Source organism: Perca fluviatilis, chromosome 9 (assembly GCF_010015445.1).
Source record: "Perca fluviatilis chromosome 9, GENO_Pfluv_1.0, whole genome shotgun sequence".
NCBI classification, from domain to species: domain Eukaryota; kingdom Metazoa; phylum Chordata; class Actinopteri; order Perciformes; family Percidae; genus Perca; species Perca fluviatilis.
Window position 1 is genome coordinate 27,398,386 of NC_053120.1, and position 27,144 is coordinate 27,425,529.

The following is a 27,144-nucleotide window of genomic DNA, read 5'->3' on the forward strand; positions in this document are numbered from 1 at the left end:
ACTCATAATACTTTGTATGTCAGCCACAGTGTAGATTTAACTTTTAATGTTGATACTTTAAGTACATTTTGCTGATAATACTTATGTACTTTTACTTACGTAGGTTATAGAATGCAGGGTTTTATCTTGTAATGGATTATTTTTTACATTGTTGTATTATTACTTTTACTTAAGTGAAGAATATTCCTCCACCACTGTCACAATTAAGAATTATCAAGAGCGGAAATAAGTCTTTAATTTTTTTTAAATAATAAACATATTTAGAAATGCCTACATAATCATGCTCCTATAAGAAGTGCTCAGTGAAACTACAATGAAGAATTGTAGTACCTTTCATTAAGCCTTCTTTGGACAGACGTCTTTCTCTATTCAGGGGATCAACATGTAAAACGAGCTCACATTTTAAGAATATGACACATGCAATGATTGTTTGTCTTTAAAGCCCTGCAAGACCCTGTAAATTGTGTGTGTTCTACAACGCAAGCACTAATTTAAACTTTCTGCCTCACTCCACAAAATCATTTGACTGCATTTCTTCTCCATGTAAGACTCTCGCTGGATATTACAAGTGCCGCTGTCAGTTATGATTGTTCAATTCTACGGGCCACCGACGACTCTGAAGCTCATTACTCAGCGGCTCTTGTGAAAAGCACAGACGACAGAGTGGTGACAAGTCGTTGTTTCCTGACAGGGATTGGACAGGCTTAAAAAGACAGGACCACTGAGCCCTCAGACATATTTCTACAACCCTCGTCTGTTCGCCTCTGACAGATTTAATACCACCGAGCACCACCAAATCGACATTCCTTTTCACTGACTTTCTGCACCCACTCACACATGTGCACACACACACACACACACACACACACACACGCCGGGCATTAGTGCATTAGTATTCAGAAGAAGCTCCATAACTTCATATAAATACACTATCTTGTCCTGCATGAACATACACATTACCTCATCCATAAACAGCACAGAAGTCTCGCTTCGTCATTCTTATTGAATCCCCGCAGCCCTGAGCTCAATAATGAGAGGCCTTCCTCTCCAGCTGATTACAGTATGATCACACGTGTTTGTGGCTTTCATTACCAAATCAAATCCAGTTGGGAACCGATAAACAGAAGTAACAGCATGCGCTCACCTAAGAAGCACAACACTAATTGCATGTGTTGTGCATGTAACACAGCTAGGTGGCCTCGTGATTAGAGACCGTTATTTAACAGAACGAGCTGTGTTCAGGGTCTGTGTTAGCAAGCAGCTACCCTGCTGAAGACACCCGAGGACACCATCACTAGCAGCCACAGGGGATTTTTTCCTCCAGCTTTGAAGATCAAATCTATGTGTGTTTTATGCTGGTGTGCATATGTTTTTTGTCTTTGTGAAGCATTTTGGTGCAAACGTGTTTGCTTTTAAAGTGCCATGTAAATGAAGTAAACTTGAAACTTACATAATTCCTTAAAGAAATTATATAATTTATCAGTGGGGATGGCATGTCGCTCATCCGGATCGGGAAATCAACTTGCCACTCTCTTGCCGACTCTGCTAACCTCCTGCTAGCCTGGGCTAGTTAGCCAGCTGACCGGTCAAGTTTTCAAATGCAAACATTAGAGTAACAGGAGGAAAAGGTGGAGAAAATCTCAAGCTAGCAAGACCAACTCTCTGCGTCCATCCCATGACTACGAGTCACTCATGAGGATAGGGAAATCAACTCTGCAGCAGTCTGCTGCTGCCTTTGCTAGCCTGGCCAGTCAAGTTTTTCAAATGTAAACATCAGAGTAAGCACAGAGGAAAAGGTAAAGATGGCTATCAGCTGAGACGGTTCCGCCATCCATTCCGCCATACCCCCACTCCGACAGTGACGTCTAATTGTCGGTGTGGCGGCACTTCCATTGTTTTCAAACGTCCCACCACTCCAACAATTTTTGTTTCCATTAGGGTTAGGGGTTAGGGTTAGGGAATAGCAGCATGTCGGAATAGAAGCATGTCGGAGTGGCGGCATGTCGGACTGGCAGCATGTAACCAGCTAAGACCTATGGCCACGATCCTGACTATGTGGACAAGCAAGACCATCTCTGCGTCTATCTCCATCTGTACATCAGAGGGGGCACTGATGCAAGCATGGAGGAATTAAACACCGATTGAGACTTCTCTGATCCCGCTAGCTAATGTGCAGGCATCGGACGGTGAGCTGGGTGGCCTCCGTGCCTCCGTCAGTTTCCAGCAGCATGTCGGGAGCTGTAGCGTCCTTTCGCCGAGACTTGGCTGGATCCTGGAGTGCTGGTGCCATTCAACCGGGTGACTCTTCGTGTTCCAATCTGGCAGCCACATTCTGCTTGATGATGAATCATGCACGAGTTGAAGAGCTCATGGGATAACAAGTTTGCACAATTTCATGTGTCAAATAAAATTGATTGAGTCATGTTTTTGTACACTTTATGAATATGTAAGTCCAATGTTTACTCTACGTTTTCGGTCTCCACCAACTCCTGAGAAAAATATCTGGTATTTTAGCTGCTAATTGCTCCACTATGTTCACTAACTAGTTGCTAACTGTGTCCGTCCGATGTTTATTGTTGATCAGGTGGGTCACAGTGAGGTTATCTGACCTTTTTCGCTGAAAACAGCTGCCTCAGGCAGCTGGACACATGCTTGATGAGAGCAGAGTTGTGGGCAAGAAAACCAACAACAATTATCCAAAAATAGGCAAAAGGCACCATGGAAGCTGTAGAGTTGGTCTGTGATTCTTGGCGGGTTTGTCACTACGAGCGACCCCCTTTCACATTACACGTAGTCATTTTTATGCCTCCGTGTCAAAGATAGCTGGAGGCATTAAGTTTTTGGGTTGTCCGTCTCGTCAACGCGATATCTCAGGAACACCTGGATAGAATTGAATTAGAATTTGCACAAATGTCCACTTCAGTTCAAAGATTAAGTGATTCGAATTTGGCATTCAAAGGTCATTGTGTCAACATTTTTGGCCACAACTCAAGAATTCCTACGCTAACTATGACAACATTTCACACAAATGTCTAATAGTATAAAATGATGAAGTGGTGACATTTTTTACCCAAAAGGTTAAAGGTCAACTTCACTGTGACATCATCATCATTATGTTCTGCAAAAACGGAGGCATACAACCATGAGTCATTGTTAATATAAAATATATTGATCAGTGCAGCTTCACGTGAAGGAAAACACCAGAACACCAGAAATTGAATCCTTAAAAAGGACGTTTTTTTTATTAGACAACAACTGTCTGGGCCTTTTTTTTAACAGCTAATGAAGTAACTGAAACAAAAGTAATGCCGAAGTGCAGGCTGACAAAACAAACCTAAAACACATAAATGGAAAATTGGAAATGGCCAACCTACACAACATCTCATCTCAGCAGCACACTTCAGTAGAAAGTTAAACATAAGACCATTAGAACATGAACATTTTGTGAAGAAAAAAAACTTTCCAGTGGTTGGCATCATAGAAATATCACCTCTCTTTTCTGACTGTGGAAAAAGATATTTCTGTCTTTTGCAAAGTAATCAGAAAACAGTGTAATGCTACAGCTTTTACAAGTAGACTGACACAAAAACTCCTCATGCCATTCCCTAAAAAGACTCAAACCACAGCTTCTAAATATTATCCTTTTACTTTAGCTCAACAGCATATTTGGCTAAGGTGTAGCCTGATCTACACAACTGAGCTGTTAACATTAAATCTATAAAATACAAAACAAAGAGAATAGATCAACTGTACGTTTTTTGAAAATGAGCAGCGGCCACACTGGCTCTTATGTTTCCCATGTGTTACAATTCTATAAGACAGTCTGTGCCAGGGTAGTCTGGGAGGTTAAGCTCGTATTTTTTCTGGATGTCATAGGGCAGGAAGCGTCCGGCCAAAAAATGCTTCCCAGAGAAACTCATGGCGCACTTCTTTGGTGCTGTGAGTGAGATGAGAACTTCTGGGTTAATGCCATCCTGACTTGGTTCTTCTACGTCCCATCCTGAGAAAAAGACAGAAAGGAGGAGCAGAGGAATTTAAAGGGAGAAGGATTGTGGTAATTTTCTGCCTGTTGTGCTCAAACTCTGCAGGGAGTGCATTTGAGGTATGATGAGCTCACACTGAGGCAACTGTAGTGTAAGATTTATCCTCCATGTGGGCCTCCAGATTTTGGAAGTCCTGCTGAGCCAAAGCTCCCAGGGAGCTGCCCGGAGGCCAATTTATCAAGTTGTGTTTCTGAACCTCCAGCCTGATATCTATAATTTGTATAAACACTTACCTGAGGGCACATCCACACTGGCAATGGGGATCTTGACTTGTTTCAGGGTGACCAGAATGCCAGGGTAGGGCTCCTTAATGTTGGCACAGTCTGCATCTGGGCCCAACATGGCATCAATCACTAGGTTGTAGGCATCGTTTATGAGCTGTACCTGAACATAACACATCTCAGCATGAATAATTGGGGGTTGCAAGATGAATAACAGCATAGAAAAGCAAATCAAATAATCATCAATAAGGGTTCACAAGTAGTAGTAATAGTAGTAGACATTTCACTTTTATTCAAAAGGGTCACATAAAAAATAGGTGTTTCTTAACTTTTTTATTGATCTAATCCAATGCCACAATTCAAAGCATTCCTAAAAAGTTTGATATTTTAGGCAATAGGCTTATTTTCTCTCTTGCAGAGCGACAGATGAGAATATTAATACCACTCTCAGATGGGAGAGTGGTGTCAATCTTCTCATCTAACTCTGGACACGAAAGAAAGTGAATAAGCACATTTCCCAAAATGTTTTAATCAAAGTGATTTCACTGTTACAAATGAATCAACAGTTCATACAGTTTTAATGTGTCTTTATAGCAACAAGCTACAAGACCACTGAAGCTCTTGTAAATTGTTTTGTTCTGTAAAAAACGCTGCTGACCTCTGTGGGAAGATAGGAGAGGAAAGGGATGTCCATCTTCTCACACTGAACTGTAAAGTCCTGGTGTAGACTTTGAGAGGAGCGTTTAGGGTGGTAGATGGTAGGCTCATATTCCTGTGTGAGACGAGGCAACAGAGACAAACAACAAAGGTGGGGTGTGTGTGTGTGCGCGTCGGGGGGGGCACAAAGGAGGAGATAAATAAGAATAGAGAAAAGGTTACGTAATATCAACAATTCTATTTCAGCCAAGACTGACATGATTGAATGTGTATGATAGATTTGGCCTTCAGTTCATGACAAGTAAATATACTGTGGACCAGTGATCAGAAGTTTTGGTGGTTTGCTGCTTCCTGAATGAATACTTCACTTATAAACTGGAAGCTGAGAGGAGTAGAAATCCAGACACCCGCAGTCTGAAAAGTCTGTGATGCTCAGCAGGAAGCACCTGTGACCTTTACACGGTCCTAATATAAATCTTAAAACCTAGGAACCACTGTCAGAAGTGTGTGTGTGTGTGTGTGTGTGTGTGTGTGTGTGTGTGTGTGTGTGTGTGTGTGTGTGTGTGTGTGTGTGTGTGTGTGTCTGTGTGTGCGTGCGTGCGTGCGTGCGTGTGTGTGTGTGGTCATTGATAAATATTCTAATAATGACTTTTAAAGGGCAGGTTTACCCATTTTTCTCTCACTTAAACCTAATGGTATCAAGCCATGAAAATAGGTTTTGTTTTATTTTGCCCAGGGCTGAGATATCCATCCACTTATCCATGCTAAAGCACCAATGGAGTGCTCATAGCTTTTAAACATTACTTTAAAAAGAGAAAAGTAAGATCTATTTAGAACAATGTGCCATTACTCTGGATAATCCACAGCACACACTGTCAGCAGGATTCATAAGAAATATTTCTTCGGTAGAAAGCAATTCCAATGAAAACTGTTGATAGCGAGGCCTACGCAGAGTAACTGGGTCACTGTTTCTGGAAAGACACATTGCAATCGAACTGCTGTCATAGTTGTGAGCCTTGCCACCACTATGGCTCTATGCTTGGCAATGTTGGTCAGTTGGTTGGATTGTTGGTCCATTACTTTGCTCCCGACTGAAATATCTTAATATTACTATTGGATGGATTGCCCTGCAATTTTGTACAGCCATTCATGGTCCCCAGAGGATGCATCCCAATGAATTTGGTGATCCTCAGTCTTTTTCTCTAGTGCCACAAAGAGGTTGAGATTTGTGTCTTTTAGTGAAAAACAGTCTGCCTTCAAAGGAAGTGATCTGTCGGTGAGATAGACTGCTGCTTCCTTGGGGATCCTAAACCACTCAAACAGCCACAGCCACTCATCACTTGACGTCATCTCCATTGTGATCTCCGCAGAGCGAGCAACCAGACCAAATGCAATCCACTGTGTGCGTGTGTGTGTGTGTGTGTGTGTGTGTGTGTGTGTGTTTGTGTGTGTGTGTGTGTGTTTCCCTTGGGGTAAGCCAGCCGCCCCCGGTATGCCCTTGACCTCATCAGCAGTTACACCATCTAACTGTGTGAAACTAAAGAAGAATTCGAAATGACTGTCAGTGTCACTGAGCATGAGCAGAAATGAAGCGTGAGACAGAACCATGAAAAGGGTACAAACAAGGACTTTTTCCAGGGTTACACTTCCTCTCTCTGAGGGATGATGGTGTCTTGTGGTATTTGGATTTTTTTTCAGAAGCAAACCTTTACTCTTAAACCTTGGCCCTCTGACACCCCTTACCTTGTTGGGAAGAAAGAAAAAACTACCAGCCTAGTTTACTGTGTCCTCTCTTAAAGAATTGCAAAAGTTACTTATGACAATTCCAGGTCTGAAGCAAAAATGAAGACGCTAGTCCAGCCTTAGCAATGCAACGAGCACACATCACAGAGAGAGTGAGTTATCTATCCAAGATCCTTGAGAAGGTGGTTGCTAATCAGTTATGTGATTTTCTACATAGCAATAGTTTATTTGATGACTTTTAATCAGGATTTAGAAAGCATCATAGCACAGAGACGGCACTGGTGAAAATTACTAACGACCTTTTAACTGCTGCAGACAAAGGACTTGTCTCCATTCTTGTTTTACTAGATCTTAGTGCTGCATTTGACACTATTGACCATACAATCCTGTTACAGAGATTGGAACACTTAGTTGGCATTAAAGGAGTTGCTCTAAGCTGGTTTAAGTCCTATTTCTCTGATCGATCTCAATTTGTTAATGTTAATGATAAATCCTCCAAGTACGATAAAGTTAGCCATGGCGTTCCTCAAGGCTCAGTGCTTGGACCAATTATATTCTCCTTATATATGCTTCTTCTAGGCAATATTATAAGGAAACACTCAATTAACTTTCACTGTTATGCGGATGACACCCAATTATACTTGTCAATCAAACCAGACGAAACTAGTCAGCTAGCTAAATTTCAAGCGTGCATTAAAGATATAAAATCCTGGATGACCTATAATTTTCTGATGTTAAACCCTAACAAAACTGAAGTTATTGTACTGGGACCTCAGAACCTCATTATCTAAAGACATAGCTACTCTGGATGGTATTGCCCTGGCCTCCAGCACTACTGTCAGAAATTTAGGAGTTATTTTTGATCAGGATATATCCTTTAATGCCAATCTAAAACAAACCTCAAGAACAGCCTTTTTTCATCTTCGTAACATTGCCAAAATTAGGAATATCCTGTCTCAAAACGACGCTGAAAAACTAGTCCATGCATTTGTTACGTCCAGGCTGGACTATTGTAATTGCCTACTGTCAGGTTGCTCAAATAAGTCCCTTAAGACTCTCCAGCTGATCCAGAATGCTGCAGCGCGTGTTCTCACAAGAACTAAGAGAAGAGATCATATTTCACCTGTATAAGCTTCTCTGCACTGGCTTCCTGTTGAATCCAGGATTGAGTTTAAAATCCTTCTCTTGAACTACAAAGCTCTAAATGGTCTAGCACCATCATATCTAGAAGAGCTCCTAATACCCTATTGTCCCACTAGAGCACTGCGCTCCCAGAATGCAGAGTTACTGGTGGTACCTAGAGTCTCTAAAAGTAGAATGGGAGCCAGAGCCTTCAGTTATCAGGCTCCTCTCCTATGGAACCAGCTCCCGATCTGGATTCGGGGGGCAGAAACTGTAATTGCTTTCAAGAATGAACTTAAAACTCTTCTATTTGATAAAGCTTATAGTTAGGGAGTGAGGAGTTGCAGTGCTCACCTAACTGGCCTACCTGCTTCTCTTCAAAATTGTTAGATTATTAATACATAACAAAGTAGAGGGAGGCAGGCCAGCCAAGCCCGATCCGACAGGGGGAGAGTTCTAAGCCCGAAAAAGCTACCTCTCCTTATGACCTGTCTCTCTTAGTTACGCTGTTATAGTTACGCTGTTATAGTTCTAGACTGCCGGGGGACTTCCTTCCTTTGACACACTGAGCTGCTCTCTCCTCTCCCTTTCTATTACTATTACTATTACTATTTGTGTGTATCCCGTCCCAGAAATGCTTGTTACTAATCCTAGCTTCTGGGGAGTTTACTCCCCGGAGTCCTTATGTTTTTTCCCCCAGCGTATTTCCTTGGAGAACGTTGGCACCAAGATCTTGGTTCCAGCTGTCGCCGTGGTCCTGCTGCACTCCCTGCTGAGCTCAGCGGTGCCCTGCAATGTCATGCTGCATCCTGCTGAACCCTGCTGCTTCCGGCGGAACCCTGCAGCTTCCCGCTACATCCATCCATGCTCTGCTGGGCCACGCTACATCCTGTAACGCCCTGCAGCGCCCTGATATGACATGAACTACTACAACTACCATTGAAGTCACTGTTCCATTATTAATGTGACTACTATTGCCACTGTTCATCACATCCCCAACCGGCTTGTCAGACACCGCCTACCAAGAGCCTGGGTCTGTCCGAGGTTTCTTCCCAAGAGGGAGTTTTTCCTCGCCACTGTCGCACTGCTTGCTCTTGAGGGACTTATTGTAATTGTTGGGGCTTTGTAAATTATAGAGTGTGGTCTAGACCTACTCTATCTGTAAAGTGTCTCGAGATAACCTATGTTATGATTTGATACTATAAATAAAATTGAATTGAATTGAATTATCACCAAAACAAAAAACAATCGCATCATCACACAAGTTATGTGTGCACTTTAGCGGAATATGGTGACAATGGGTTGGGTGCGACGCCTTTATGATATAATAAAGAATATTTGCATTTTGTTCATGCCATTCATGCCATTATAATGTGACTAACATCAGACATGAATTTTTCATTCAGTGATTGTCTATAGAGCACAATGCAGTGAGCCAAACATAACATCATGTCCAGTTGTCTTAATACGAACAATACAGCGGAACTAATGTGCATAGGACGTGTTTATTGTTCTCATCCAAAATTAGCTTTGATCAAGAGATATCTGTGTCTTCCGGTATGCAACATTGTGTTTTTTTGTCCCATACCTAACAGTGGAAATAATCAAACATGCATGAGAGACTCAGACACAACCTGCTTTTGTGAACACGGACTTCTTGGAGTGACGTGAGAAGCAAGTTGGCCTGTTTGCCTGCAGCTGATCATTCATTTCTATGCTCTGTCTAATCACATTTACAGCTCTGCATCAGGGGCTCAAGGCGCTGTGTGTGTGTGTGTGTGTGTGTGTGTGTGTGTGTGTGCGTGTGTGTGTGTGTGTGTGTGTGTGTGTGTGTGTGTGTGTGTGTGTGTGTGTGTTACTGTAATGTGCGCGTCTCACATGTATGCTTGCATGTCTTCCTGCTGACAGGGATCACATCGCACCATGAAAAACACACACTCTTACACCAGGAGAGTGATTCACAGTCCAAAGTAAGTACTCAAGTTTCTCAAGTTAGAGCAAAGTCAGACAAATGTAGTCTCAGTCGGCCTATTGTAGAGTGCAGTCACTTTGAAAATATTAATAATAAAACTGTTTTGAAAATATTAATAATAAAACTGTTTTGATATAGGACATTTCAAGATGCAGTCAAATGTTTCACAAGAGGTGACAAATACACAGGAGGAGACAGCAGCAGCAGGTGAAAACATGAGTTATAGAGAAGCTCCTCATTTATTTCTGCAATGCCAGGGCAACAAATATTTTCTTCTGAGCGGACCTCTGACCTCATCCTTGGCCTTAAGAAGGAAAAAGACAGGGTGGGAAGCTAGGGAAGAGAGAGACTCCACAGAGAGCCATCAGAGTCCATCTAACATGGTTTTAATCAGAACTATCAATGCACTATAAATCTACTGTGTCAGACACATATGGTAAAGTGTATAGATGCATTCCATCCTAAACCAAAGATCCCCAAAACACATATCCAATATTTCCCTTCCAATAAAGTCATAGACTGGGACGGGGCTACAGCACCAAGTAATGAAATAAACTGTGAAAAAGGAAAATCTTTTTCAAGTCGTGATCTGTAATGTGTTTAGAGAGGATGAATCCGGCCTCCAAAAACAATTAGTCTTGAAAATGTCAGTCAGTATGTGGCCTAAGGGGCAGACATCATGGTCATGACATCATATCGTGGCTGTGGAGCGTAAGAGGCAGACGGCTTTAACGAGGGTAACAATAGCATGATATCATGACTGTCTGTGTGCCCTTGCGGGGAGGGTAATGGGATAACTGCTCCAAGCCATTTACAGGAGCTAAAATGAAATTCTGTAAAGCGCAGAGGGCCTGTATAGGGGATACCCTGCTAGTCCTGACGTGAGTTAAAGTTTTTATTTAGTTTTTTTTTTTTATAGTGATATCATCTAAATGACTTGGTAAGCACCAGACTGTGTTTTACAATGGATTATGTGTGGTGTCGTTAAATATAAAAGAGATTTACTCTGCTGAAAAGTTGCTTTTGTGCACTGCGGTAGTTTACTTACATATATGCGCAGGTGCCGGGCACACACCAAGCCAATGGAGCCGTTTTGATCCGGACCACAGATCACCAGCACTGTTGGCTGCTTCTTTGATAGAGAGCTGAGAGGGTAGGCCTGATGGAGAGATAGAATGAGAGGTATAGGCAGTTAGAAACAGGAGATCATGACTGAGGAGAAAGCATAAGACACAGAGATAGAAGAGATGTACAGAAAATAGACGGAGTTATTGATAGAGAACAATAGTGAGACAAAAGCAAGAGGCAGACAGCTGGTCATCACTATGCAGTATATATCCCTCAGACTCAGGCCTCCTATTCAGCACAGGTCATCCGATCTGTGCCTCTGCCTCTCCATCATACTCAGAGGGCCTGAATGCAGCATGCCAGTCATGCCAGACAAGGATGGAAATGGCCCCAGCTATATTGTCTCTTCCGTCTATGAGAAAAGGCCCAATCTAATTAAAACAACCCTGGCAGCAGTGGAAAAAAATACCAGTGTCCTCACCATGGGATGCTTCCGTATGTGTAACACACTTTCCGTCTTGGCCTCGGCTGCAGCAGGCTGCTGGCATTTGCCTCGTTTGCTGGCCACATATTCCCTTGTAAATCACCTTGCACCTTCTTAAACGAGACAGGTATTTGCCTGAGGAACTGTCAACCTGAGTGGCTAATCTTCCATCTCCAACACTTAAAGAGAAGTGCTGAGTGTGTGTGTGTGTGTGTCTGTGTGTGTGTGTGTGTGTGTGTGTGTGTGTGTGTGTGTGTGTGTGTGTGTGTGTGTGTGTGTGTGAGTGTGTGTGTGTGTGTGTGTGTGTGTGTGTGTGTGCATGTGCGTGCGCACTCACTAACTGAAAGCCCTGAAGGTGTCTGCCTTCATTTTCCACAGTTGTTCAGTGGAGAGTTTCTGCATTATTACATTATACAGGAATGATTGTTCATCATCATAAGGCCACAGCATCATTTTCATAGAAGAATAACTTGAACTGAGGGAGACAGTTGACGCAGACTTCTGGAAATCCTGTCCAATTAAATGTGTGTCAAAACACAAGCCGTAAAAACAATTAGCCAAGGTCTGTCACCGCCATAAATAGTCCACGGCCGCAGTTCACACTAATGGTTTGGATAAATGGCAGTGCAAGTATTTTGTTATTGTGGGGCTCATATAAAAGAAAGTACATGATAACATATTAATGGAACAAAACTACAAGTCTGAAAATAAAAGGGTAAAAGTACTTACTCAGAACTAAATTAATAATGATGTATGTTTTTCATATATGATTATGGGGTACAATGCCTTTAAATCTATACTGTATATGTAATTTACCTACAGTCGGCCAGCTACATCTTTGTTTAGTCTATTCATAAGTACATGACCGTATCCCATAATGAATTTATGAGCTCCTCATAATAAAGAAAATGTTTCCTGGGCTCCTTTTTAGTGGTTTATCTTAACTACATCACTGTACCATGTTATTATTTCATAAATATCCTATAATCAGAAAGTAGTTACACCATAATTTACGAGTTGTTACCCCTTTATTACAAGGCAAGTCAATGTTTTATTGTACCCCCATAAAATGATTATAGTAGATGAAATTACATTGTTTATCCTTGGCCTCCAAAGTTTGGAGATGAGCTCAAAAACTGGCAGAGATTCTGCCAACGCACATAAAATCCATTTACTTCCACTTCCACTAATCTATTCAGTAAAGGAGAAAATTCATATGGAGAAATAGGCCATTTACCACATTGTATAATTGCCAATAACAAGACTCAAGAGTGCATTGACTGTAGCGATGAATCCAGGAGAAGAGACAGCAGCCTCCATCATAACCGCTCAGCTGAGAAATCATCACACAGACTCGATGAGATGGAGGAGAGAGTGTTATGGTCGCTGAGGGCCATGGGGCTGATGGTAATATTAGGAGAGAGGAGCAAGGAGTGTTGAGAGGAAAAGAAAGTAGAGACGGAGGGGAAGACGGTAAAACAGGACAGCATCTTTCATTTTTATATCCAATGAGACAAACGCTCTAAGTGAGTTTCACACTGTCTAATCTGATGTTAATGAAACATCGCACCGAGTTAATTAGTGTGTGTGGCATAATGTCAAGCTCTCCATTATAAGCTGCTCCCTATAGAGGGAAATGCTAACTGTAACTATAAAATGCATTTCCTGCAGAAAATGCTTGTGAATGCTGAAAAGCTAAATTGCTAAAGCTAAACTGGATTGCTGGCATAATTGCGTAAGAAGAAGGTTAAGAAATGAAAATAGTTTGGAAAGTGGGAATGGTTTTAATTAGTATGAATTGCATTGAAATGTTGAATAATACCAATAATGTATCAAACAAAAGTGGATTATTTTAAGGTTTTATTGAAAAGCTATCACTACACTGAATTGCTGGTTGAAATGTGTAAGAAGGTGAAGTTGTAGGGAAAAGTAGATATGGTTCTAATTAATAAGAATGTCTTAAAAAAGCTGAATAATACCAATATTGTATGAAGTCATAGAATAAAATGTTAAAAATAAAACTTACAGTAAAAAGTATATCGAAATAAGTCATAGTATAGTATGTCGAAAAAAGTAATAAAAAAGTTGAATACTTTATATATATATATTATATATTTCCACTTAAGTGTGGTGCTTAAGGAGCAGGAACTTTTTTGATAGAACACTTGTACTTTTACTCAAGTCTGGGTCTCTAGTACTTTATACATGTCTGTTAAAAAGTCATTGTAGAGTATGTCGAAAAAAGTGATAAAAGTCATAGTATAGTGTGTTGAAAAAAGTCATGAAAAAGTCGTAGTATAGTATGTCGAAAAAAAGTCATAGTATAGGATGTTGAATTTTGATTAAAAGTCATAGTATCGTATGTCAAAAAAAGTCATGAAAAAGTCGTAGTATAGTATGTCGAAAAAAGGGATAAGAAAGTCATAGTATAGTATGTCGAGAAAGTCATAGTGTAGAATGTTAAAAAGTTATAAAAAGTCATAGTACAGTATGTCGAAAAAAGTGATAACAAAGTCATAGTATAGTATGTCGAGAAAGTCATAGTGTAGAATGTTAAAAAGTTATAAAAAGTCAGTACAGTATGTCAAAAAAAGTGATAAAAAATTCATTGTATAGTATCTTGAAAATAGTGATAAAGTAATAGTATAGTATGTCGAAAAAAGTGATAAAAACATCATAGTATAGTAGTCAAAAAAAGTGATATACAATTGCATATACTAATAGTATGTAGGAAAAATTGATTAAAAAGAGTCAGATGGTTTAGAACCGAGACGCCCCAACTCGAGCTAGTTTCCTGTATCTTTGTCACATGGGCGCCGCCACTGCCACGCCTCTTAAGGAGGTCTGAGTATATTGATTCCAATAGGAGAATTGTCGTGAACACAGATTATGAGCGATCCTTTCGCCCCATAGTCACCAAAGTAGATATTGATCCCATTTCTCACAAGCCACATATCTCCAGAGCATTCTGACACTAAAATTGAAAAAATTAACTTGTGTTTGAGACCTGTTTCTGTCTCAGGACCAATGTCTCACGAGATCTGGCAACACAGAGAAGCTAACATCAGCTAACGTTAGTGAACGCCCTAACAAAACTAATCTCCATGATGCTAAATTTGTCTTATTTAGCTGTGTAAATATCTAACGTTAGTAAAAGACCATATATTAATAATTATTCAAAAATAACTTTTCATTCATCCACATGAAGTTCACTACACGTTCAAACGAGGCAATACCTCTTTAGGAGACAGGAAGTGTGTACCGTTTCATACCATTGGCGATGCTTGAAATGCATCTTTAGTATAAAGGATATTTGGTACAGTATGTCAAAAAAAGTGATTAAAAAAGTCATAGTATGTCAGACGAAAAAAACATCACAAGAGGGGTAGGCATAGACTGGGTATGGAACCAGTGTCAGAATCCACACTGACTACTTGCTGGTTGCTTGTTGGCAGCAGTCTTAACCATTGAGCCATTAGGCCACTGAAGAATTTATTTTGAAATAGTGATAGCTTAGTATGTTGAGAAAAGTGATTAAAAAAGTTACAGTATAGTATGTTGAAAAAAGTGATAACAAAGTCATAGTATAGTATGTCAAACAAAAGCCATTAGAAATTCAAAAAAGTCGAAAAAAAAAAAGTCATGAAAAGGTACAGCGGGGAATGGGTATTGAACTTGAAACTTGAAGATTGCTTGTTGGCGGCAGTGTTAACCATTGAGCCATTGTGCCTCCAAAAAGGTGATAACATAGTATGTTGAAAACTGAATTAAAAGGTTCCAGTCTAATATGTTGAAAAAAGGGATGAAAAGTCATAGTATAGTATGTCGAAAAAAAAGTCATAGTATAGTTCGTCAAAATAAGTCATATTATGGTCTGTCGAAAAAAAAGAAGAAATTAAAGTCATAGTACAGTATGTCGAAAAAAGTGATAAAAAAGTCATCATGTTGAAAAAAGTGATAGCATGGTATGTCGAAAAAAAAGACATTAAAAAGTTACACTATGGTATGTCGAAAAAAGTTAAATTAATGTCATAGTTTAGTACGTCAAAAAAAGTGATTAAAAAGTCATAGTATAGTATGTCGAAAAAAGTGATTAAGAAGTCATAATATAGTATGTCGAAAAAAGTGATAAAAAAGTCATAGTACAGTATGTCAAAAAAGTGATTTAAAAAAAAGTAATAGTATAGTATATCAAAAAAGTGATAAAAAAAGTCATAGTACAGTATGTCAAAAAAGTTATTTAAAAAAAAGTCATAGTACAGTATGTCAAAAAAGTGATTTAAAAAAAAGTCATAATATAGTATGTCGAAAAAAGTGATTAAAAAGTCATAATATAGTATGTCGAAAAAAGTGATAAAAAAGTCATAGTACAGTATGTGGAAAAAGTGATAAAAAGTAATTGTATAGTAAATGGAAAAATTCATAGTATAGTATGTTGAAAATAGTGATAAAAAGTATTTTTTGTATTGTGTCATGCATACAATAAAAGTTTCCCCAGCCCAAACGGGCTTACAAGACACCATTATTCATAACAAAGGACCAGATACCAGAATAGCAACATAAATTAAACAAATAAAACTTCTTGTCTTTTTTGATATGCACATGACTTTCAATGTAAAAAGAAAAAAGCTTAATATTTTAAAAAGTATAAATGGCAGAAAAAGTATGCAGACGTAGTAGGCGACCGAAAGTCGTACTCAAGAATCGGATAAAAATAATGTGCTGCTGAAACACAATTACTGCAACCAGCTATTAAAAGGCTAGCCATCTTTGATAGTGCTGTCGCCCACTGTGAACTCGCCCATGTAGGTGTTTACAGTTTTTGTCAATTGCTTACACAATGAAATCAAAAGTATTACACAGTCATCAAAACCTTACACTCACGTAGCAAAACATTGACCCAGATGTGCACCACTATAAGCACATAATGTCAGCCTCACACTTTTTGCAAAACACTACACACAGTGATTTGCAAAACATTAAACACACCTGTATACATTAGACACAGAAGTATATCATGATGTCACTTCCTTGCAATTCCAAAGCACTGACTGTCAGATTACCACACCTATGAGCCAATCTGTGAAACACAGCCATCAGGTGCGCAAACACATGATTGCTTACTGTGTATTAAAATAAAACATCTATGGATTAAAGGAACAAAGACGTAGAGTTAAAGCTGCACCAATAAATATTTGTTATGCTAATAAAGGATCAAATTACTATGTGGATTATGAAAGACGTTAATTATCAACCTACTCTGTAGTTCCTAACAGATTTTACAGACTGTCTTTTGGTTTATTTTCAGCAAAATCCCTCTGATAATGGTGCATTCTTTTTGTCTTGTAATCGTGACTAGTAGCTCAAGCGTGACGTCACATCTGTGTCAAAATACGAATAACCGCGGGTTGTTGCACACAATACTACGAGTCGGAGAAAAGATGGATTTTTGTAACATTTTTAGTAACATTTAGGATTCTATTCACCCAGTTATTGACATATTACACACATATATTTCACAGTTTGATACATGAAAATTACGTTTTGATTAACGTTAAAGTGCCCATATTATGAAAAAAACACTTTTTCTGGGATTTGGGGTGTTCTTTTGTGTCTCTGGTGCTTCCACACACATACAAACTTTGAAAAAAATCCATCCATGCTGTTTTGAGAGAGATACGGTTTCTGAATGTGTCCTGCCTTCAGTCTCCTAGTGAGCTGTTCAAAAGCGTTAGCATTAGCATGCTAACGCTAATGCTAACGCTAGCATGCTACGTCGTTCTCAATAGCAAAGCACTGCTACAACACACACAAGTTCACCATAATCTACAAAAGAATTACTTACATGTGCGCCCTCATTTAGAAGTCTCCCAGCTAATCCTGCCTTGTAACTGACTGGAGTTGTAGAAACAGGCTCTCTTTTACTGTCTCTAGAGTTAGCTAGCTGACATGCTCTACATCTGAACTACTGAGCATGTGCAGTGCAATCAAAGATAGTAGTGAAGAAGAAGATGAAAAGAGGTCTCACTCTGTAGCTAAAACAGAAACGAAAAAGAAGGATGAAAAGAGGATCTGCAACAGTGAGAGAGAGCTGTGCAGTACAACAAAAATATGGTGTTTTTTGAAAATTAAACCATGTAAACCTATTCTGGTACAACCTTAAAATACAGTTATGAACCTGAAAATGAGCATAATATGGGCGCTTTAACGTTAGGCTACTGCTCTGCTTTCTACTCAAGACTTGGCTTAAAGCCATTGTTGTCATATAGCAACCGAGCGTCTCTAGCCAATTTCAGCTGCACAAGCTACAAAATAACTAATCAGGCGGTATTTAACTCATAATAAGACTGTAGCGACATGCCTATAGGTAGCAGTATACAGTGCTATGTGTACGACTTCTTCATTTGGTTACAACAAAGACAAAAGTGCTTAAAATTGTAGAAAACCACAATGTTTACTACATGTGATGCACGACGTAGCCATCTTTGAAAGTGAGCTCGGGGTCCTCTGAGTTCAGACGACTTGACTAGTCGTAAATACGAACTCGGGGGCGTTCTTTTTGCAACTTCCGGGTAGTAACTCCGGAAAACAACTCGTAAAACGACTTCGGTGGACAAAAAGAATGCACCATAAGCCTACTCTATACAACTGTTTCAATTCAAAATGGCAGACAGACTAAGTTAGCGACTAGCTGGTGAACACAGTGTAACATTTTTCAAGGTAAAGTTTTTTCTTACAGTAGGAGTTGGTGGACAGCAAAGCAAAGCTAAAAGGAGAGTGAATACTGGACATGAATTTGCCAGGTGGCCAGAAACACAACTTAAAGTCAAATGAATGCTAATGTTTCTCTATCTTTCCTGGAAGTGTAAACAGACAATTGTTTGCTAACATTTTAGCCATTATAACCATAATGCACCTTTAAAATACAGTAGCTTAGTCTTTCTTCATTTGTACATTTTCTTTCTCTGTTTCTTGCTTCCCTTCATGCGACATCCAAAAGAGCACATCAGCAGGTAATGGCCTTTTCTCTAAATGTTAAGAGCCCGGGAGGATCAGTGATATCAATGCTGGAGCCATTTCATGCTGCTGGAGAAACCATTAGAGCCACACACTGTTGAAGGTAAGCAGCTATAAAGGGAGCAGGCTGAATCAATTCAGGCAGCGCTCTGATGTGTTTTGAAGCATTTGTCTCATCTCGCTTGGAAAAGAAGTTTGATTTACTCTAACACCTCTCTACTCATTTATTCTGATATCGAGCCTCCACATGGATCGCTGAAATGGAGAAAGCAATTAGCAAAAGAGGAGTGTTGGTGCTGCTGAAAGTGCTTTTTTTGTTTGTCTATTTGTAGAATGAAAACAGAGAGATTCCCGGGGCACTCTTTAGGTAGATACTGAATTTGATAGCTTCTTTAGTCATTATATAGTATGACCTCACTGGTGTATTAGACCCTCAGAAAAAAGTATTTTCTTTTAATAAAATTCTCAAACATTTCAAACCAGCCTACAATGACTTTTTAACAGACATGTATAAAGTACTAGAGACCCAGCCTTGCCAACAAATGACACAGTATTATTTTAGAAAAACAAGTATTTACGACTCCGTTTTAGGCCAATAAACTTGTTGAAATGTTTTCCAGTGTTTGAGATATTTATGATATTTTTGATGTGGAGGAGGTTTCTACAAGTGCAGACAGCTGGTTTGTTGTATCTGTTCAGCAGGTTTGTGCGCTGGTTGCTTCTTTTTATCTGCTCATATGGAAAACTTTTGACATTTTCTCAGTTTAAGGTTTAAGGTCTAAGGTTTAGGTTTTCCAAAAATAAAAAATAAATGAATTATATAGAAAAGGGCACTCCAATACAGGATTCTAAACCAATACTCATAATAGTTTTGCAAAAAATTAATTGTAATAATGAGCTTTAGGAGGATGATTTAGGAAGGGTCCAAATTGAGAAAGGTTTGGATAGTGCAGAGCACTGAGAGGACCCCCCTCTCACTCACACACACGCACGCACGCACGCACACATACATACACACACACACCTAAAAATATGACTGTCTTGATTGTAATAAGGTCTCCAAGGGACTACCTCTTTGAAACAAATGTTGAAGGCACATGTTCTTTCACCACTAATTAACCTGAAACACACACTGAGCCTGAGAAAACACAACCATGGCTCTAGAAACCCAAATAAACTCACATAATGCAGAAAAACAGTGTCTTTAATATTTGTACTAGAGGACTAAACTACAGCCTAGTGGCTCCTGTGAACTATAGACTAATGCATTGCTGTGTGGTAACAAAAACATCTCCTGTCTCCATTCAGGTGTTGAAAAGCCTCTGACTGATACAGAAACACACAAACTGGTCTGGTGGCTGCAGCTGTTGGAACAGTAAAGGGATGACTTACACAATACCTGTGTGTGTGTGTGTGTGTGTGTGTGTGTGTGTGTGTGTGTGTGTGTGTGTGTGTGTGTGTGTGTGTGTGTGTGTGTGTGTGTGTGTGTGTGCGTGTGTGTCTTTGTGTGTCAGCTAGACAGCATAGGTGTTTTTTTGTGGTACATTTGGAAGCCAACAGCAGTAGGCCAGCAGTGAAACCAGCGAAATCAGACTGTCTGCATCTCCTTCTACTGTAATTTTCCTTAAATAGCAGTGATGTCATGTAAGCAGTAGCGTGCTGTGGGCAGCAGCGATCCGCAGCGTCCAGGCCATGTTTGTGTAGTAAGGCTACGCTGTTGGGGCTGTTGGTGGAGGGCCAGGCATGGAGCCAGCGGTGACTGATGATAATAGAGGGGAAGTGGATGTGGTGGGTTTAATCACACACTCTGAGGGGAGAACACACAGTCTCTGATGCTGCCACTCTGCCTGTCTCAGCCTTTACTTCTTCTCTTTTCCATTTCACTTTCTTTAAGCTGTTGCTGTTGTGTCTGCATGTTTCTCATCCCCCAAGAATGTAATAGCTTTGTTTGTTTGTTTGTTTATAATACAGTTGTAGTGTTGTAATAGAAATACCTATAAAATCAAACAAATTAAAAGCATAAAATTAGTTCCAATCATGAATGCAATAAGGACTCAAATGACACACTAAAACAAACACTAGTTTAATCTGCATTAATGATTTTGTTTTCTTGGCCACTTGGGGCAGCGCAACAAGCTGCAAACACAATATTGACTTATCACCTTATAAAGTTGACATGTTATCAGACAGTTATTTATTTATACATCCAGTAGACAAGGAGCAACATTAGAATTAATTAGGGCCGGGGCGCTGACAGCGGCGAAGGCCCTATTAAAACTGAAGGAATTCTTTTTCTTTTTCCCGTCAAATGAATTGCCTTTTTGAGGGGCTTAACATATTCAAAAACTCACCAAATTTGGCGGTCGCATCAAGTCTGGTGAAAATTACGTATTTTAAGGGTTTCGGAAAGAGGCGTACAAAAATGGCTCACTAGCGCCCCCTACAAAGGGCCCCTGAGCCCCTGAAGTGCATTTAACGTAGACTCACAAAACTTGGTACACATATGTAACATGTCAAGATGTACAACAAACTTCATTAGAGCCATACCCTAAACCCATGAGGAAGTCCGCCATTTTGATTTCAAAGAAATTTGTGCGATTTTGGCCATTTCCACGTCATACTTTGACGAACTCCTCCTAGAGATTTCATCCGATCAACTTCAAACTCGGTCTGTGCCATCTTAAGAAGTTAAAGATGAAAAGTTGTTAAAAGAAAAACTTTTCGTCAGAGGGCGTGGCCGTGGCGGGGCGGCCATTTTGTGCGTTTCGCCGCCAAAACAGGAAGTGGGTGTAACTCGAGTGTACGTTGTCCAACTGGCTCGAAACATTTCAGGATTCATAAGAGTCCAACCCTGAGGACAAATAAAGGCCCATATTTACTTAAAGTCATAGCGCCCACTAGTGGCAACAGGAAGTAGGCCTAAAAGTCAAGGTGCTATACTTTAACGAACTCCTAGAGATTTCATCCGATGGACTTCAAACTTGGTCGGTACCATCTCAACACCTTAAAGATGAAAAATTATTGAAAGAAAAACTTTTCGTCAGACGGTGTGGGCGTGGCATGGCTGCCATTTTGAGTGTTTAGCGATGAACAAAGAAGTTGTTGTAACTTGAGTGTACGTTGTCGTATCTGCCCGAAATTTCTCACGATTGACAAAGGTCCAGGCCTGAGGACACCTACAGGGCAAAATTTACAAAATATGACAACGCCCACTTACTCAGGCCACGCCCCTTTTGATAACATTTGAACCGTTTAAGGTAGAGTCTTGTGTGAGGTGTCATTGAACTCAGCAGAGAGTTCCTTCTTCATTGTTGATGGTTTGGCCCGCCCCCTATTCTTAAGCCACGCCCCCTTTTCATAACATTTGAACCGTTTAAGGTATACCCTTGTGTGAGGTATCATTGAACTCAGCAGAGACTTCATTCTTCATTGGTCATGATTTGGCCCGCCCCCTAAGATTTAACCACGCCCCCTTTTATAACTAATGACCCGTTTGATGTAGACCCTTGTGTGAGGTATCATTGAACTCAGCAGAGACTTCCTTCTTCATTGGTGATGGTTTGGCCCGCCCCCTATGTTTAAGCCACGCCCCCTTTCTCAGCTAATGAAATGTATGACGTAGAGTCTTGTGTGAGGTATCGTTGAACTCGGCAGGGAGTTCGCTTTTCATTGTTGACGATTTGCGGTGTCTGAGTGCCGCGCAAATGCACGGTCGCAATGTGCGGCATCCGCTAGGTAACCCCGACGCGCGCAGAGGCGCGAGGGCCCATCCATCGCTGCTCGCAGCTTTAATTTGTAGTTCCTTTTACCACCTGGCGAATGTATTCACTCTCCTTTTTAGCTCTGGTTTGGTCTCCACCAATTTTTTCAGCTCCGGTTAGATATCTCTGATATGTCCGTCTTCCCTGACTGTCTCTCTTCTTCTCTTTCATGTGTCTGTCTCTTCCTTGCTTTTTCTGAAGAGAGATGTAAAATATATCCTATTAAACTGCTTTTATCACTTTTGTTGACTTGTTTTTTTGTAACTTTTTTACTGTAAACCACTCATTTGTGTCTCTGCTTATGTCTTTGTCTCTTTCCTTCTTGTTCTCTTCATCCCTCCTTCTGACAGCAGCGCAGGGTTTCATGTGTCTTGTAGCTCAGACTCTTATTCATCACAGCCTGTTGAAGAGTCCGCTGAGGAAACCATTGTGGCGTTAAACCAAGCCAGTGGTCTGGTCAAAGGGAACCACATGTGTTCCTAACAGCCCTCCACTGACACACACTCTTGGCTTGACACAGTCCAGACCACAGAGAAGAAGAGCTGTGGTTCTGGACCGGTGTGGTTAGGAATGCTGCCACAGAGTGAGCTCAGGTGTTCTGCCTCGAGGTGAGCCCCTTCAAATGTTTGGAAGTAAATGTCACTGAAAGTTAGAACATTTCCTTTCCACATAATACATTTTGTAATTTAGGAATGCAATGCAAATTAGGAAAGTGTAAGTTGCAGCAGCTGTGACTTTTTGCCCTCTTGTACAACCAAACAGTCACACCAGGGTCTCCCTGATGGTTCTAATGAGTACTGAGGCCCAGAAGGACAGAATGTGCAGCTTTTCTAAAAAATAAATAAATAAATAAGGTTTTGCTGAATGATACACAGGGAGGCTATTAAACAGATTTGCACAGTTTGATTATATTGGACCTGAACTTGTAACGGTGGTTCTGGATTGAATGGCTTCATGCAGAAAGTGACAGTAATTGGAAAATATGCATGACTTCCTTTGATTTGACCATTCTTTTTTGTGTTAATACTTACAGCTACGATATTGGTAAAAGGACAGATGATAAAAAAGAACAATCATTCAAAAACAAACAATTATTAAATGTTACATTTTCCTGTTTTATTCAATACAAAGACAGCAGAGCAGAAGAGGAGATACAACTCCTCAATTCATGGAAAACATAAAATATATGCAAGAAAAATGTGATTGCTGGTTTGTAAGAGTACTGCTAAACACACTTAAAGGCAGACCCAACACACACACACACACACACACACACACACACACATCGCATCACACCACATCACATCACATCACATCACATTAACGACTGTTCAGGGTTTGGTGCCATTGGGTTAATGGTCCAAAGAAAAGAGCTTTGAAAGCAAAACATCACATTAAAGCACAGGTCCATTTCGCAATAAAAACTAAAAACTAAAACATAAAAACATACTGGAATGATGTTATTTGCCTGAGCTTATATTTATAGCAATAGTATCGGATGGATCAACCCATGACCACATACATACGTTTAGATGGTTGGATGGAAAAGGATGGATGGGGATTATGAATAAATTAAAAACATAAAAAGAGTCTGCCTTGTGTTGTGTTCTACCTCCTACTTGGAGAAGAAAGACAGAAACAAAGACATGCAGACTGAGAAGCAAAGGAGATCTGGAAATTAGAAGGAGTGCTGACCTTAGTGATGGCGTGGGCACATGCTTGTCCCCAAATCTCTATCAACTGCTGTTGTCCAAACCTGTAGTCCCTCAGTAGCTCTGTCTCGATAGCTGCCGCCTCCCCCTTACTGTCAGACACAGAATAAGACACGACATAGTGTTAACGAGAGAGGTATTGTTCATAATCATCGTCGTCAATAAAAATTATCATCAGCATAACTCTGAGTGGAGGTGCTTAGAAAGCGAATCGTGTCGTCACTAGTGTGCTCTGAGCCTCATTTCTGTAAATGGCTTCACGCATCATTTAGCCCACCAGCAGAAACGCACATAATTTAAAGTGCCTGTAGTGTGAAAGAAATGTCCTTTTTGCCTGAATGTACTGTACAAATGGCAGTGCTACACTACAGGTAATAGCAGGCATATACAAGGTAACATTTCTTTGAAATGATACATAATTGAGTGGTTGTATGAATAACACAGTGACCCATGAGACACTAAAAAGGTTTTTTACAACAGTAAAATTGATCTGCTTACAGGCATAAATGCTTAAGTGGTTGTTGCATGCCTGTTATAAGCAGCAAGTGTTGCTTTAGGTGAATTTTTAAGACTTTCTATTTGTCAACGTCTACTCAAACCTTCACAGCTTCTGGAAAACACGGTCAGAAAGTGGGTAATGAACTGAATTGTGGCCTTTGCCAGGTTGCGCCTGTGTATATGTGAACCCAACCTGACAATGTGATTTCAGCATTAGTTATGATATTTTGTAATCTAATGTTCACACATGGCTCATTGGTTCTGAACAGATTGTCCCTTTGCTTCCTCTGGCTGCTCTGTGTGTGTGTGTGTGTGTGTGTGTGTGTGTTTTTTGTGTGTGGTGTGTGTGTGTGTGTGTGTGTGTGTGTGTGTGTGTGTGTGTGTGTGTGTGTGTGTGTGTGTGTGTGTGTGTGTGTGTGTGTGTGTGTGCGTGCAGGTCTTTATTAGGGATCTGATTCTGTAACGTCATATACATTCCTTTTACTCTACAGACACCTGGTGTTCCTCCTCAGTACTGCAGCTCAATAAGAAATATTGGATTATTTTCAATTAGAAACAAGACTGGCTGTCTTAATTTCTTTTCCCCCATTTGCTGTACTTTAAAACATCTCAGAGAGACGTGAGAAAACCCTACAGCAGAAGGAATAATGCAGCAACTAAAATAGGATGAAAGAGTGATTATATGTTTGCGTCTACCCTTCATTTTATCAGACTAACGCAAACCAATAAGAGCACATGATAAAGGGGTCAATGCACATCATCCATATTGTGCTTCTAATCAGCACTGCCGCAACAGGGTTGCTCTGCTCCACTTCAAATCTTTACCTCTCAGAAAAGACGAAGAGCTCTTTGCATAAGTGAAGGTGTACGTGTGCCTGTGTGTGTGTTTTTCTTTAGGTTACATTTTTCTTTTTATTGTTAAATCATACGTACAGAATATGCAACCACCCCATACAATGGATTCATAATATTAGACATTGGCATACAGATTAGTAGAAGTGTGATGGAAAAATTTTGGCATTTATGTAGTAACAATGCTGTATTATGCCACTGTCTGCCCAATTTCAGCTCCAATTTCCAGGAAGAGACAGAAAAAACACTTCTGTTATGTTCTGTTTGTGCTGAGCAATTACACTGAAGGGCTGCATCTGAATCTCTGGGTTATGCTGTTTCCGTGTGTGTGTGTGTGTGTGTGTGTGTGTGTGTGTGTGTGTGTGTGTGTGTGTGTGTGTGTGTGTCTTTGTGTGTCAGCAAGCCATTGTGACTAAGTGGGGTTTCTGGCATTTACCTGTGCCAGTGGAGCGGCAGCAGCTGTCACCCATGGCTCACCTCAGGGATGTTTCCTGAGTCACTGTGACAAGTTGATCTTTAGAAAGTTCACCTTGGTCCACAGGGTTCGCTCTGTGTTTGCTGCACCCGGCAGCACCTGAGCTCCTTACAGTTTTAATTGAGCCAAATTGATTCTACATGGGGATAGGCTATTTTATTTTGTTGCCTTTAAAACCGAAAAGGGTAACTGTCTAAATTATGCAAAGAAATCCCAAATCTGCGGTGCTGTTGCTGGTTGGTGGAGAACTTTGAACCCAGGACTGATACTATCATATGGTGGTGGTGCTGAACAGGCACTTACTCTTGATCCTTAACATTTCTGATAGAACAGTGTTGTGGGTGTACTGCTCAGTTGCTTGTGTTAGCCAAGAGGCTCTACCACAAGGGAGCAGCACACAGCATTCACGATAGACTCAAAACAGGTGGCAGATGGTTTCATGCCACATACTGCATGTTTTTTTGTTTTTTTTATTACCAGCGCTTGCTCATCATATGCATATGCGCTTATCATAATTATTAATTCAACCATTTGTTTACCTGTAACTATGAATGAATGAGTAAGGACCTTGCTGAAAGCTTCAAAACTAAATTGCTTCTAAAGAAAAGCGGGTATGCAGATATAACCCTGCCCTTGATTTAGAAAGAACAAAAAATGTGTGTGTGCGTGCGTGTGTGTGTGTAGAGCAGCTGCAGAGAAAATAGGGCCTTATGAGTATTAGCTTGTGTTGCACCTGTAGCCACAGCACATTAGCAGCCTCTCCCCCCAGAGGGAGGGTTGATTTCCCCATGCTGCGTGTGATGTGCTCCAGCAGTGTGTCATCTTCATTGTAGCACTGAGATAAGCTAAAAAGAAACGTTAATGGTTCCTATGGGGGAATGAGGACACTGCGGTAGCAAATACTGGGAGTGTATACAGCAAAGATAAAAAAAAATTATATATATATTAAACAATAATGGAGAAGTTGGGGGTCCTAAAAACATTAAAATGCAAATTTCAACACATGAATAAATTATAATGTGTGGATGAAAGTGTGACAATTACAAAGTGTACAAAAAATGAGCAACACTAGTCCTTCATCATCAGCTCTCATTCTTTCCAGCATATTTGTTGAAAGAAATAACTCACATAAGGCATTTAGAGTTACATGTTGTAGCCTATGTAACATTCTCATCTGGAGAAAATATAGCAACATGCCACATGAATGCAATGGGTGAACACAAAAAACACCTGTTAAATATAATGTAACCCAATGCAACAGCCCTGCAACAGAACACTCATAACGTGTTATGTGTTGTGCATCCTTGTATGAGGGATGAATTCTTCACTAAATATCAGAAGGGCTTCTATTTTTCTAACAGTGGAAGACTGAAATAACCACATTCCCACCCCCTCCCTCTCAATTTGCCTCATTTCCACCTTTTCAGCATGACCTGCTGGTGAGATAAGCAGCGTGATTAAAATAACTAAAAGTGAAATATTGCTGTTGATATCTTTCCAAACTCTCATTGTACTACAC

The 27,144-nt window shown here is 40.2% G+C and overlaps 1 protein-coding gene across 1 annotated transcript in view; it reads right to left on the reverse strand.

Moving 5' to 3' along the window:
• Nucleotides 1-3,215: 3,215 nt before the first annotated feature.
• Nucleotides 3,216-27,144, reverse strand: part of yjefn3 (YjeF N-terminal domain containing 3) — a 51,798-nt gene continuing 27,869 nt past the window's right edge. The window contains exons 2-6 of the mRNA XM_039811803.1: nt 23,784-23,892; nt 10,807-10,917; nt 4,923-5,036; nt 4,277-4,427; nt 3,216-4,000 (exon numbers count right to left, since the gene is read on the reverse strand). Coding sequence (XP_039667737.1) covers nt 3,804-4,000; nt 4,277-4,427; nt 4,923-5,036; nt 10,807-10,917; nt 23,784-23,892 — 682 coding nt within the window. The 3' untranslated portion in view covers nt 3,216-3,803. The remainder of the gene's footprint in view (nt 4,001-4,276; nt 4,428-4,922; nt 5,037-10,806; nt 10,918-23,783; nt 23,893-27,144) is intronic.